This window comes from Camponotus vicinus, unplaced genomic scaffold (assembly GCF_025532165.1).
Source record: "Camponotus vicinus isolate PSW18456_S1 unplaced genomic scaffold, iyCamVici1.0 SCAF_4, whole genome shotgun sequence".
NCBI lineage: Eukaryota > Metazoa > Arthropoda > Insecta > Hymenoptera > Formicidae > Camponotus > Camponotus vicinus.
Window position 1 is genome coordinate 18602346 of NW_028141976.1, and position 15489 is coordinate 18617834.

Here is a 15489-nt window from a genome sequence, read left to right on the forward strand (position 1 = left end):
AAAAGTGATCAGCGATCGTTCTTGAAAAAACGATAATCATTCCGTTTCGATCCGCGCGAGAAAGATCCGCGCAGCGCGGTACATATCATTCATAATCATTCGATGACGGAAGTGGTGACGGGTGTACAGTCGTTTCTCTTTTCACGGGGAAAACCGGCAACAACAATGACCCATCCTGCATTCGCGCGGCGTAGAACTAAGCGTCGACCGTGCGCCGGCCGCGTCCGGGAAAAATGAAAGCGGCTAGTTTATGCGGTGCACGTGCACGATTTATCTGCCGAGTAATTAAACTGTGGACTAATTAAAATCAGGTTTCTGATGTACCTCTCCCCCTGCGTCTCTCCCTCCCCTTACCATCGCCATCACCTCGCTCTTACCCATGGCAGCGCGACGTTCCCTTCCTCCCTCTCTCTCTCACTTTCCATGTCCCTTTCTCTCTGTCGTTCCTTCCACTCGCAGCTTCCATCTTCCTTCTGTTTTCGTCTTTCTTCCTTTCCATCGTTTGTCTAAACCTCTCTACGTATATTCCTCTCTTATACCTGTATATGTATACAATACTTTATACACCTACGCACGAGTTTATACGCAGTTTCGAGTTTCTCTTTCTCCCCTCATTCCTCTCTCTCTCTTTCTCTCTTTGCGTTTTTTATGTATTAACTCGCATTTACTTCATCTCTTTCTTCGCCCACCTCTTCTTCCTCTCCTTGCATTTGGCGTTTCTCTCCATTGCACTCGTCGCTATGTACGCATATATACAACGCATACCAACGATATGGCATCCCAACCCCGTCGAATCGGTCCGTCGGTTCTTCGCGCTCTCACACCGACTTCTCCATTAGCATATTGTTTTCGCGAATTCGACGAAATATTACCTCGCGATGCTAATGTCTCCCCGTGTACTTTTTTTTCGACTCGACAGTTGGTCATTCGGAGTTAAATTAAAAACATAAATTTTGAGCCGGAGCATTGCAACCGTACCTATAACCGTATCACCACGTCGAGTTCTCTCCTTCTCTCTCTCTCTCTTTCTCTTTCTCTTTTTCTCTGTTCCCGCAGCCTCTATCCCGAACCGCTTCTCATCGCTCACCCGGGAGTCCCAGCGGAAGTTCTCCTGTTTACTGTCGCGACCACGAGCTTTTTCCATGTCGCGTTGTACCACCCGATAATACTATTCGTCGAATGAAATTACGTCGACTAGTCGCACGATGCCAAAAAAGTTTGCATATTCTCGATTCAAGACTCTCGAGATCGGAAATTTATAAATTTCTTTCAACTTATTTGTTATAATAATATCGCGAGAAGTATAGCTACGATCGACGAATTCTGCAACGGGAGACATAATGATAAATTCAATAATTATTATAAAATCATTAAAAGATAACGTACATTAGTTTAATTAAACATTTTAATTAGCCATCAGAAAATAATTGAGAAATAACGAATGTGTCGATTTTAACGCAGAAACTATTCGAGATTCAATATGCTCATTGGATAATGAATAAAATAGAAATTGAAATTTAAAAGCGTCACGAGACTATTCGATTACTAATTTTATTCGTGTCGACATCGACGCCGACGTTGCCGTCGCAAGGTCTGTTTCGCGATACACATGGAATAAGTTCGGCTCGTGAATCAACCGAGCTGTATATTCGGGGAAAAATTCAATACTAAATGGGATATTTGCGACCGAACGTCCGAAATATCTGCGATTTTCTTTTTTAATCAGCATTCTATATTGCATTAACGTAATTACGAGCATGTAAAACGATAAATAGAATTATTTTTTTCATATTTGATTTATCTCTGACAATAACACTTCAATAAATTGCAAGAAAAATACTAAACTCAATATCTGTAGACTCGTGGTTGTAATTAATTATTGCACAAAAACGTGGTGATTAACTCAGACCTTTAAACAGGATCCTATTTCGCGGCTATAATTGTAAATACTCAAGGGAACGCACAAAATTAATCATAACGGGCGTGATAATGTTAACATGTAGCATCGATGATGCAATCTTCCGAATTTGAGCAAGAGTAGTGCATCTGATTCCAGGTACAAGAGCGGCGTTAATCATCTGACGGACTTCATCGGGGTCGAACCAAGCAAGAAGCGAAAACGGCGGACCTCCTTTACGCCTCAAGCTTTGGAACTGCTGAACGCACATTTTGACAGAAACACTCATCCCACCGGTTAGTTGTTCGCGCCTTTTATTTATCCCTATTAAATCAATTAATGAAACAACTAATTTGTTTCTTTAAATGTTTTTCGTTTTCGCCTATTGATATACGATTGGCTCTTATATTACTAACTTATATTATTAAATCTCTCGCTATTAATTTATTCTTTTTCAAACCTCTGTCTTACTTTAACACATTAAAAATTTCAATTCTTCTTTCTTACAGGTAACGAAATCACGACTTTAGCGCACCGACTAGGATACGATAGGGAGGTGATAAGAATCTGGTTCTGTAATAAAAGGCAAGCTTTGAAGAACACGGTGAGGATGATGTCGAAGGGCGTTGTATAGGGAAGGACTACATCTACCAATCAACCGAGCAACATATGAGAAAAGCTTCAAGCTGAAGCGAGCGATGAGAAACACGTTCCGTGAAATTTTTCAAATATCGCGTTTCTTCTAGTAATATAAATAAATTGAATCGCACGTGAGAGAACGACTTTCCGTGGCATATTACGGAACTGAAGAGAAAAAGCATTTACCGAAGAAAGATCATAGTTGTCAAATTCGATCCGACACGGAAAGATCGTTCTAGATCGAGGTGAGGTCCTTCGAATATTGTGATCGCAGGTGTATACGACATCTATATGTAAATAGCTTTAATCTACGAATATGTGATGTATACATGAGTCGAATATCGAAAACTGATAATCTAAAATCGTTGTCTCTCATTTGGTACCAATCCGTCGCGCGCTTCCAATTTTCATAGATATATATCCAGAGAACACACACTTTGACTAACTGATCCAGTTTCGAACAAACAAGTTATTGACAATGGTAAGCATCAACGAATCGAGTAACATAGGATTCCTCGACGATCAAAATTACGTGAAAAGTTTATCGAGCAACGATAGAAAAATCGCTTCCATACGTCTTAATTAATTAATTGCTTGAATGTGACACATCGGGACATGTATGTTTCTCGAAACATAATCCATCAAAATCGGGCGGAAAGGTATGTAAGTCGTCGCGCAGATAATAATGAATAAAAATATAACTATACCTTTTCAAAACGGTTATTTACGAGAAAGCGGCGAACATTTTAACAGCTACGTGCAATCAATACATAATCAAATGGCATAACAATCGAGAATGCACTCAAAATCGAAACACTCGATGGGTGGTAATCTTTTGCGCGCAATAAGAACTGTAACTGAATTCGAGAACCGAATCTTCAAGAAAATTAATTACATCCGATCTTGAAATATCGTTGTCGCTCGTTAAGTTGCGTAAATAAAAATATCGCTTAAATAATAAATACAAAATCTCATCGCCTCTCTCTATTGATTATATAATATCAAATCCCTTACATACATACACAATTAAAACGAGCAATAATAATATTTCTGTTATAATTTCGGTAACAGATCGGTGAAGAGTTTTTAGTGCGCGCGAGATCTGTAAATTACACGTGTATCTAGAAAAATCAATGAAATTCCTTTAGTGACTAAATAACGCAATAACGTCTTTGAAAGTATGCTATAAACGATTATATACCACACGCCGTTCCTGAAGTTGTATTTGTTAGTCCTGTAGGAAAGAGACGGTTAGGGACAGACGAGATTCGAGTTTCTGCAAAACTAGTCCGTAATAATCTGCCATATAAGACGTATACGTGTTAAACGAGCACGCATCTTTCGTTCCTATACATATATGCTTATTCGCTGAATAACGATGAAAGCTCGGATGAAACTTGGATTTTACTAGAGCTCGATTCCGATCTGCGGGATAATCGACGAACATAATTCTTCGATTACGAAAAACGCTTCCGTGTATTGTTCCATATTTCTATCTTGATTTTATAAATCGTATTTATAATCGCGCGAAAGAAAGAAAAGCTCTGATGGCAGTCAAATATAATATTCTATTCGTATATTCTTTCGCGAATGTAGATTCGTATTGTGACAAATATTACAGATGCGTGATTTTTTGAAATCGAAGAATTATTTATGCATTATTACTGTGTCCCTTTTAACAAAGAGAAAAATTATAATCATAAATAAATACATAAATGGCCATGTAAAATCGCCCACACATCATAATAACTATTAGACGATTGATTTGCATGCGTCATACGAACGCATTATGTCGTGACGCAGTCATTTAGCAAGAAGCGATCGACAACCCGCAGTCGTATTTCCGCGTAAAAGGATATTTAAATGAAGTCCATAAAGTACGGTTTTCTTAATATTTAGCAGACAAGTACGTTTAATGAGTAAGATTGTGCATAAAATGTACTTCATCTTCTTTATATAATGGGCTATTCGCTACGATAATATCGTGAAATCTTTAACATGATGCGTAGCTAGGGGCGCAAGGGGTAGCCTGTACATATTACGATACACATATTGTAATATTATATAATTAACTTTTATTATATCATAGCTATTATAAATAGCTGAATTCATGCAAAGAAAATTTACATGGTTAAAAAATAATAAATTTCTAAAAATAAAACATATTTTAAGGTTTTACTTTTAAGAACCTGAGATGAGCAAAGTGATCTGTTCCTAAAATAATTGTATTATACGAGTAAAAGAGAGGATGAGAGAGAAAGACACGAGTGGGGGTCGGAAAGATATACGAAGTAAAACTCAAAATTCAAAATTTTTATTACAAGGGATGTGTATGTTATCCTTTTTGATAAAAAAAATGTTTGTACAGAAATATTCCGGTTATTAAATTTTGTTATACGAGAAAGAGAGAAAGAAAGAATGAAAGGGGGAGAAAGAGAGGAGAAAAAAAGAAATGAGAAAAAGAGCAGAGCGTCAAAAGACGCACGATAGTGATAAAAATAAAAACGCGAAAACAGTTTAAGAATCATGTGTATTTTCTTCGTGAAATGAAATATTCGAATAGATCCTTATGAAAATATAAACATGAGTATTACAAAAAACATGTGAATTGTATTCGTGAATGTCATATTTCTAAGGAAGATAGATCCACGGGCAAATGTTTTATAGCAGTTTCCAGCTGAATTTTTGCTCGCTTTATCTGGTGATTTTTATAAAATAGACAAAAAAAAATAGGAACGGATAACCCTGCGTCACATAACCGAATAATAAAGAAAAAATAAACATCCCTAAAAAACCATGTCGCGTCATAAAGTAAAAAAAAATCACAAATCAATAAGAGGAAACTGCTCCTGAAACATTGCCCAGCGAAACCAAAGTTCCTACTACGTTTTATAAAGTATATAACTGAACTGCAGAACACTTGAATTGTAAATACGATGGACGCAAAGTTAAGCTAATAATCACGACACAATCATCAATTTAACGATGCTAAAAATACGACTCGCCGATCAATTGATTCGACATTGCCACTGTCGGAGAACATCGATCGACCTTATTATGGAAAGAAAATCACGCAATTCGGTAAGCCGCTTTCGCCGAAGGCGGGAATCAATTGATTTTGGCAACGAAATAAGCACACAGTCGGCAATTAAGCACATAAGTATACAATTAAACTAAGCAGCCGTAGCTCTAGCTTGAATGTTAGCACCTAGGCACACGATGTAACATTAAATTACGTATTTAAATGAAGGACAAGAATCTTAGCCGTTAAGCGAATACCTGTGTAAAATTTAGTAGGTGTCCACAAAAATATAAAATAAAAACATATATTGTGGTACAAATAATAAAAAATCGCACCTATTGCTTTTCGCGATTAAAATTTCGTTTGATTTTTACATAAATAATTTCAAATAAAAATATTATTTATACGATTTTTGTAACATATGTGCATATTTAAGCTATAACTATAAAGAATGAAAAAATCATTTTTAAGCTATAATTGTATGAGAATTTCTTATAGAAATTTCTCTTGTGTTTTAGTTCATAAAAATACATTTTTTTTCTTACTCTAATAATTTCAGGTACATAGTAGATTCTACAAGTTATTTCTTATATATCTTATTAATAGCAAAGAATCAACATTAAGCAAGTGATAAAATCAAAAGCATTTCAATCATCTCTTTTTCAATTATTTTTCCTTAAATATATATCTTTATAATTCCCTTATTTTAATATTTTAGTATTAAATAACATCAAAAGATAAAAATTTCAAAAAATTTCCTTTGTTATTGACTGAGAAAAAAATACCTACTCTATGCTAACATTGCTTTTTGTCGCTTAATCTTTTTGTTAGTAAAATTTATTATCCAAATTTATTAGTCAGTTCTATTAACCAATTCAAAATCAGGCTTGTCGTTAGAAATAACTCTGTTTATTTTACCTGACCACTCGATAATGCCATAACCGATCATTCCAACGCACAATATTCCGATTAAGAGGTATAATTTCGTAAAGGTACACAAATACGGACTGTATATGTATGTTATCACTGAACCAGTGGATTCCCACAAGCGGAAATTGGAGAAAGCTGCCTCTTCTTGACCAGGAAATAATATACCGCTCAATGCTAAAATAATTTGCAAACAATTAATAATGTTTTTCTAAACTAATAATTGAGACTAATTAGGCTCTATTATTTCGAATATATTCACTAATAGAATATTTTTTTAGAAAAATCTGTGTAAGCTAGATTGTGTACTATTCGTTGGTATAGTATCGTCGGTGGAATACGAGATATTCATGTCTGTCGGTACAATCTTACACGCAGCAACTAAATCAGGAAGTTCGATTTAATTATCATCGCACAATAATTTTGAAATGATTAACAATATATGGTACAATATTTTAGATGTATAAAACTATTCTGCAATAACAAGAAATATTGATTCTCGCTCACCATTAACTTGTACCAGCCAGATCGAATCACACACACCCCATAAACCTGACACCAGGAAGAAGATGATGCCCTGTTCTGGCGTCGGTTTCCATCTTAACATGAAGAAGAAAAGACTCAAGTGCAAACAAAAAGCAAAAAGCATTACGGGCTTTCTTCCGGTCAACTTCATGATAGATCCTGTGGCGAGCGCGGCTATAGCATTTGTGACACCAAAACATATCATCACGTAACCGATATTGCTAATTCCCCAAGCGCAAGAAACGAATGACTGTAATAAAATAAATTGTTATTGATTTCTTAGAAAACAATAATTTTTTTTCTTATTTCTATAACATTTAGCAGAATACATCAATCAACAACAATTAGCAGAAATTTTATTTTAAATGTTTTTTTCCTTCTGTAAATGTAATTTACTAACTGCATTGTAATCGGCAAATAAGAATGCCTGCTCAGCTCCGATAAACAATATTATCGGCAATATTAAAAGTTGGTTTTTTTCTTTCAATAATTTTAATGTCACGGCCAGAAGCTTGAATCCAGACGTTCCTTTCACCGTGCTGGTTCTGCTTCTATCGTACCTATAAAATAGAAATTATAGCGTTAAGAAATTCTTATGCAATATAATTCTGTAATTCTTATTATGTAAGTACATTTTGATATGTTTGTGTGTGATATGGATGAGCGAAATATAAATGCAGAATTACCTGGATAAGGAATCAACGCCGAATGCAATTATTAGACAAGCTAATATCATGCAGCCTAAGTAAATTCCAGCAATTAAGTATATTCGTTCTACAGGAGGTCGCTGCAGATTCGGATTTTGATCTTCTATGTCAGACACTCCACAGAAATTTGCACCACATTTTTCCGCCACAATACTATTGTTCAGAGTCACATTTCTGATAACCGTTTCAATTCCATAAGAAAGAACTGTATTCGTAAAAAAGATGTAAAAAACATGAAGAAAACATTTGATTACTAATAATAATAAAATTATTTTCTTGTGAAAAAGGTACATTTGCCGCGGAATTTATGAATGCGTTAAAAACTTACGAAAAATACAATAACACATTACAAACATAAATATGTTATCGATTATTATGTCGATAATCAAGTAATCATATTTGCATATTCAACAGAGCGAAATATAATTGTCAGAATATCCAAACAAGTTTTTGTTATGACGTAAACATATAACTTTGATTCGTTAGTTTATATTCTTCTGATCACGTCAACAGTAACTTAATTTCGTTTTCATCGACGCTCGCATTTTTATAGCTCAACAGCGGTGCATTCATATGCGCTTCCGCGAGAATCGCATAGATTATTCGCTTTGTGTTACTTCGTTTTGATTCGTGATTTTGACCAACGATTGTTTATTATTGCGTTTTAAATTTAACAATACTCAAGTAATTATAATTTAATTATTTTATCCAGAAAGACTTCTTATTAAATTTTTCATTACTTAAAAAATTATAAAAATATGATATATAAATATCAGAAATTATTATATCATGTAATTATATAAATTTTTACGTCTTATAAGGTGACTAGATAGATCAAATATATCTATAACCACATTATATGCGAAAACAAAAAATTAATCAAATTGAATTAAAAGATAGCGAGTCTCTGAATATTAATTTATATTGGCTTTTATAAGCCAATATAAATTAATATTCAGAGACTCGCTATTTTGTAATTCAATTTGATTAATTTTTAATTTTTTTAAGAAATATTTCTTATACAATTCGTTCGTGTCTATAACAACAAAGCATTCTGTTTTATATATATACCATGAAGCATCGCGACGACGATCAATTTATTCTTACAACACCACTCCGCATCATTAAAATTGACATTTGTAAGCAAAATATCATCTGAGTCGAAGACAAAATAATTTATATGCAAATATTTTTCTCGGCACGTATAATCCCCGAGATAAAGTTGACCATCCGCATATATCCGTAAGCTACATATTCGCAATATAACCCACCTGCTGAAGATATAAGATTTCCCCACACCTGCGCCATTTGATAGAACATGAAGAAGAGGCCGAAGAATCTTGTGACAAGAACATTTGCGGCTATATCCGAGACAGTTGAGTAGGCTTCTGCCACTACAGTTAAATAAGTACATTTTGCGCACCAAAGCGGTCCTCCGCCTAATCCTACGGATAATCCGGCGGGAATCATTGTATAAAATTTTGGGTAAAACTGAGCAGCTATGAAAGGCATATAAGCCAATATGGAAACAGACATTGTCCACTTGCATCCTAACCAACTGTAATAAAGATTTATATAAATCTATTTATTTATTTATTAAGATTAATTAATTAAACTGTTCTTTAATTAAAATTTCGTCAAAGTGTTTCTAAGATTTGTATTTATGATTCGTATTCGAAATCGCTTCTTAAGTATGAGCTTAAGCAATTTTACGATCCCGTTCAGTCAATGAAATGACTATATATATAGCATCTTAAAGTCTGCACTTAAGATAATCAAAAATATAAGAACAAATTAAAGTTACGTTGATGAGAAAGATGTACCCAATTTTCACGCAGATACGTTTATCTTACCCTCGACTAATGGAACCCACACAATTTATAATGAATGATGGTGTTTCATGCGACATAATTCTGGGTCAAGGTGAAAATGACAACGCGCGTAATAAAGTTTAGTAGCGTGGGACTCTGTAGAACTAATCCCCTATATGTTCCACTTATATATATTGAGTGCTCTCATCGTTTATGATGATCCAAGGCTCTTTTCCGATATATACTTCCCAAAATTCTCGATTTATTCCATCACGATAACGAGTAAGAGCAATCAAATTTGATGACAATTCTCCTCCAACCCAAGGCGGGGAATATTTATCACGCTAGTCGTCGAAAATATTATCAAATTGCTATCGCATCAGGTTATACCGGCTTTCGATTTATTATAAGAAATCACATTAAGCAATACAAAGAGATGTAAGAGAAGTATATAAATTAGATTATCTAAATCTTACCTTATGACGAGAGCGGGTAGAAAAATATTGCTGAAGAGCAGGCTGCCGTAAATCGCCGATAAAGTAAATGTACCCAGTGATTGATCCGCATTGACAGAGCTTTGTAAATTCGAGGCTCCCATAAAGGCAGTAAAATTCACCATAAAAGCACAACTGATCGCTAAAATATTCCTTATAATTCGCCATCGTTCTGATGGCTCAAAATTCGGGGTCGATACTTTTACGAATCCTCTTGGCTCGGTTTTATCAACCGTCATGATTTAATCAATGTCCAATTACTTAGCTGTATCTATAGCGCCGTTAATGTCTTTCTAAAAATATGTACGATACTTCCATATAATTTTGTCAATCGATAAAGTACTGTAAATTATTATTGACTATTTTTTTTTTTAAAAGACATAAAAATGAAGAGAAGAATTTATAACAACTGTGCTTTTGATGTCCGTTATTTGCCTATTATATAGAAAAATCCTGATATACATGTTTCATTTTCTGTAATTTGCGATCGAGATTTCAGATCTCAATATACATTTTTATCTGCAAATATACATTTCAAATCGATTGAATTATTAGATCTCGTTATCTCAATCGCAATTTCCATTCAAAAGATATCGGTAAATGATTACGGACTGGGAAATTAAAACTGAAACTGAATATTCGCATTTATTCTTCATTATTCCTAGAATAATCAGTCACGCAATTTGCGTAAAGCCAATAACGATTTCAAGGTAGTGAGCGAATGTGGAAACGGCATGTGTAACATTATGTCGTAATATATGATGAACTAATATCATTTTATGTCTGCAACATAGAAAAACGAAAAACTGCTGTTTTTGTATGAATATTTGTTGAATACAGTGGACATGTTCAGCAGAACAAACTCTTAGTAGCGATCGAACGTGATTGACTTTTACTTTTAAACTCAACAAGTCAATGACAAAACGACAATTTAGCAGTTGTTCTGCTGAACGCGGCCCATTTCTTAGCATACGAATATAAGAACTTAATTTTAAGTAAGAATATTTAGGCCAGTTCCTCCCCATCCCCCCCTCGCTCAGAATTTTTAATAGCGAACTCGATTTGATGCACTTTTTTAAATGCATATGAATATTGCACTCGTGCTTTATTGCTACTAACATTGTAATACCGGTTTTGATATGATAACATTTTATATAGAAATGTATTAACAAAATTCCCCGAACAGAATTGCATAACCATTTTCCGTTTGGTGAGCTACACGATCGTCAGAACATCGATAGGCAATCTGTCCTTCGGATTGGATATATTGCTCCTTTCACGCACCTTAATCGCACCTGATCACGGTCTTACATACAGGTCTGGAAACTCCGGTGGTGGGGGAGGTCTCACTTAGTGTGTCCGTTTTTCGGAAGTTCACGGCTTGCCTGCTAGGTTCGCTGCGATCTAGAAGTCATTTTAGACGTATGTTAGAGAGAGAACGACTACTGCCGTCTATCTCTGTCTCTCTCGCTCGTATTGCGACTTCTAGTCGAAAAACGGACACACTAAGTGAGACCTCCCCCACCACTAAAAAAGGCCTGAGTTTCCAGACCTGTATGTAAGACCGTGCACCTGATACAATTTCCATTCCGATCGCGCACGTCGTTCGGAATATGTAACGCGCCGATCAAACTGAAATCCTGTCACACACAAATAGATGCACACGTTAACGTAGAGCAAAACAAGTTTATCGACAAAACGTCGAGTAACACTGCGCAAATGGACTTTGATGAAAATCTGTAACGTAGAAACGAAAGACCGTTTGTACGAATATTTGTCGAATATTTGTCGAATACAATTCCTCAGCATATGAATATAAGAATTTAATTTTAAGCGAGGATATTCAGGCCAGTTTCTCACTCAGAATTTTTGATAGCGAACTTGGTTGGATGTTTATTCATTCGAATTTCTTTCCTGTATTCAATTGACTTTGAAAATGATACAACAAGGTGAGTGAGGACGCACTTAATGTATGACTGTACATATGAATGCATATAATTAAATTAGCTATGAAAGAAACGAGGTACACAATCTTTACTTTATATTTTAAAGTTAATTCTATTTGTTTATTTTATCAATTGCATCAAATGATAAATAATTTGCAGAATACTCTGTCGATGTTAAACATTAATCAAATGTATATTCAGTGGATCTCTTACAGTTTTAAAACTCCAATGCTACGGTTCTTTGCACTCAACCGTTACGAAAACAAGAAATATATTATTGAACGAGAATAAGGAAATTGATATCCTTAATAAAAATTCATGTCATTAACATAAATTGTGAATAGATAAAAGATCATGGAAATTCTTATGTAGATGTTCGTTCGTGACGTAACAAGTTGTATTTAATAGATGCTAATTCTATGTAAAATTATATGTAAAATTAAAACGATGCTTAAAATCCACTGGCCATATCATTTGAAGCAGTGAAAATAATATTCATAATATTGATTACAAATATTATAAGATTTAAATGGCAACTATACAATAAACAATATTATATGTACATTAATTATATAATAAATTATATAATAAATGCCGTATCAAAGAGTATTAGTCTATGAAAATCAGGACAACCTTGCATATGTGTTTATACTCATATCGTGCAATTCAATTAGTCTCTGGCACATCAGTTGTCATTTTCACTCTACTGTCACCGTCGCGTACAACTATACAACTCTATCGGATGAGACTTACGGGCAACAGCACAATAATGATGAAATATTCTACGCATGACATAAAACAGAAATATTAGATAGTTAGATAGCTATTGTTATTATTGTAATTTAATGTGCATTGCGTCTTCTGCCAAAAATCATGCAAGAAATTATAATATACACACGCGCGCGATTTATATTTAATTTACATTTTCTGTACATACATTTCAAGCACGCTAATTGAGCCACATCATAGTCAAATTATTAATTAATTAGAAAAAAAATTTTTTACATACATCTCTATATGTATTAAATAATTCGGATTCCTCTTTTCGCTATAAATAATATTCATAAAGAATTTATGCTAAATGTATGTGTATAATTTATCTTTTTATGTGATACTGATAATTCATGTGAAAGATTCCTAAAATTCACATATCTAAAATTATACATAATAGATTCTTACAATAAAAAAATATTCTTATATTATTACGAATACGTACATTCAACGTAACATTAATTATATTAATATGATTTAAAGTAATTTAGTTATAAATTTAATTAATTTTATCATTTAATCTATATATATTTTAAAAGAATCATGCGAAATTTTTAAAGATAATGAAAGACACAAAACTCGTGTCTGACCTTTAATAACTAATTTTTGAATTTGAGTTTATCACGTAATCAAGGAAGTTTGCTGGTCGATTTTCCTGTTAGGTTTCCTTAATAAATATGGATTGGTGAAGGTCGAGTTTAATTTGCAGCAAATTTGTCAAATGTTCGCACTTTAGTGCTAATGATAAGACTTTTAGTATTAATTATTTTTTCATGATAATATGCACATATTTTCCTCTTAATAAAAACCATATGAACTTTTTTGGTTAACCTGACTTAAGAAAGTATTTAATTAGAATGACAACCCACGTGTCGTTTCCTCTCGCAAAGTTTATCCCACGATATCTAAACTTATTCTAAGACTTACTTGTATAAATCTCAACAAGGTTTTCCAATTCTACAAAACCGGAGTCTCGGATTTTTCCTAATTATCAGCGCACATATGACAATTTGAAGTATGCTTATTTAAACGCGTGGAGAATAAAACGATACTGTGGAGATATTGCGAATGAACCAAGCGATCAGATATGGCTATATTCCCCACTTATACCTATCTCCTCAGGTAAGTATATGATATATCGATAGTGAAATCGCTATAGTAGGGATCGTGACGTTTATCGAATCCGCATCTGCTATATCCGTGTTCGAGGCGTGTGTCTCACCATCGTATCTTAATCGTAAAGTCTTTAAGCTTGTAATCACCTTGATTAACCATCGCCCATTATCCGCGGTGATTATGGTCTCTCTGTTCTATAGCATAAAGCTATCTATAACGACTTAGTTCTATACAATTAATTTCAAACCAGCGACAACTTACATCTCTTAATAACAAACAAGATGCGACAACTTAAAAAAGATTCCTGTAAACAGCGAATCGTATCACTTACGGATATTCTTCAAGCGTGATGTTGAAATAAAAAGTAAAATTGAAGTGAAGAGAAATGACATACACACACACGATCAAACATCGTAAATTATATGAAATATCGCATTAGAAACATTTTAAAATTAAATACATAAATTCAAATTTTGACATTGACAGTAGAACATTAATTGCGCACACAGGCCTGCAAGGATCAGTTACAAAAAGCAGAATAGGTGAATCTGATTTTTTGATGCTGATAACGAATCTGGCCGCAGAATTTTCCCAGCATGTCAGGTTTTCGAATAATTTAATAAGTTAATAATTAATAATAATTAAGTTAATAAATAGTCCAAAAATTGCAATTTCGGCAAATTGAATTTATTATGAAAGAACCTAATTTTTTAAAATATTTCTGTCAATGACATTGTATAGCACTAATCTTCACCTTTCAAATCCATTTTCTATTGTAGCTGCACGATTTTTTTCGTTAAGATATATTTTCCGCGTCAAAAAATCTATCAAATTCACCTACTCTGCTTTTTGTAACTAATCAAATCTAAAATTTCGCAGGCGTGTTATACAAGTTTAATAGATAAATATGCAATTATAATTTATTGCAACTGATTTAGTAAAATAGAATCTAATAATACGTATACAGAATGAACGAGATATTCTAATAACATTTTTGACCAGAAGTGGATACACCGACTGGTCAAACGACAATCACCACATGTGAACTACAAATCGTGCACGAGAGACGTGCAGAAATTATAGTAATTAATTAGAACAGAGTCGCTGCAACGGACGTGGACAGAATTCCGATGAACGTTAACTCTATTCTCTGGCTACAGTTTTTTGTTGATTTTTACAATTTTCGATTAAAACTATCAAAGACACTTTAGGTACACGTGTATACCTTTAAATTAAAATTCACAAGCAAGTATACTGTAAAATATTGTAATTGTAAAACTAAAATATTGTATTCGATCAATAAAGTTCTGGTACGAAACTAGGGCAGAGCTTTGCAACGAAGAAGATTAACGAATCTCTGCCAACTGTGTTCATTAATCGTCAGGCTTAATTGCGGATTATTCTACCAAATTCAGAAAAAGAATCTGTTTTTCACGTACTTATAATCTCATCGAACGTTTAATGCTTTCAATAATTTTATATTTTTGTTATATTATAATTATCGTTTGGAACAATAAACAACCACGTTTCCTCTAGTGTATTATTGATAAAAGCAAGGCACATATATATATATATATATATATATATATATATATATATGTTTAATATGTAAAATGTAATGATTTTTGAAATTA

At 33.6% G+C, this 15489-nt stretch overlaps 2 protein-coding genes across 13 annotated transcripts in view; one reads left to right on the forward strand and one right to left on the reverse strand.

Moving 5' to 3' along the window:
• Pdm3 (POU-domain protein pdm3) overlaps nucleotides 1–5000 on the forward strand; it is a 139313-nt gene extending 134313 nt beyond the window's left edge. For 8 of the 11 annotated variants that reach the window (XM_083095858.1, XM_083095864.1, XM_083095857.1 and 5 more), the window contains 2 exons: nucleotides 2042–2193; nucleotides 2407–5000. In XM_083095858.1, coding sequence (XP_082951984.1) covers nucleotides 2042–2193; nucleotides 2407–2531 — 277 coding nt within the window. In that variant the 3' untranslated portion in view covers nucleotides 2532–5000. The remainder of the gene's footprint in view (nucleotides 1–2041; nucleotides 2194–2406) is intronic. The other 3 variants (XM_083095859.1, XM_083095862.1, XM_083095863.1) reach the window with 1 other exon arrangement.
• A 47-nt stretch (nucleotides 5001–5047) lies between these two features.
• Nucleotides 5048–13806, reverse strand: LOC145969695 (UNC93-like protein). 2 transcript variants are annotated; one of them, XM_083095870.1, is made up of 8 exons: nucleotides 13667–13792; nucleotides 12602–12750; nucleotides 10005–10315; nucleotides 8989–9275; nucleotides 7697–7922; nucleotides 7411–7570; nucleotides 6993–7260; nucleotides 5048–6662 (listed from the first exon to the last, which is right to left on the reverse strand). In XM_083095870.1, the coding sequence occupies exons 3-8, from the start codon at nucleotides 10259–10261 to the stop codon at nucleotides 6412–6414; spliced, it is 1449 nt and encodes a 482-aa protein (XP_082951996.1). In that variant the 5' UTR covers nucleotides 10262–10315; nucleotides 12602–12750; nucleotides 13667–13792; the 3' UTR covers nucleotides 5048–6411. The 2 variants fall into 2 exon arrangements, with proteins under 2 accessions (XP_082951996.1, XP_082951995.1); XM_083095869.1 differs by lacking the exon at nucleotides 12602–12750 and having other exon boundaries at nucleotides 13667–13806.
• Between the last annotated feature and the right edge of the window lie 1683 nt (nucleotides 13807–15489).

What these genes read in the sequence shown, in the direction of transcription:
- LOC145969695 (XM_083095869.1), bottom strand. Translation starts at nt 10,261, where the DNA reads ATGACGGTTGATAAAACCGAGCCAAGAGGATTCGTAAAAGTATCGACC. An exon ending in CTACCCGCTCTCGTCATAAG is followed by an intron (nt 9,276 to 10,004) that starts GTAAGATTTAGA and finishes TCTTTATTACAG; the next exon opens with TTGGTTAGGATGCAAGTGGA. An exon ending in CTGGCTGGTACAAGTTAATG is followed by an intron (nt 6,663 to 6,992) that starts GTGAGCGAGAAT and finishes AAATTATTTTAG; the next exon opens with CATTGAGCGGTATATTATTT.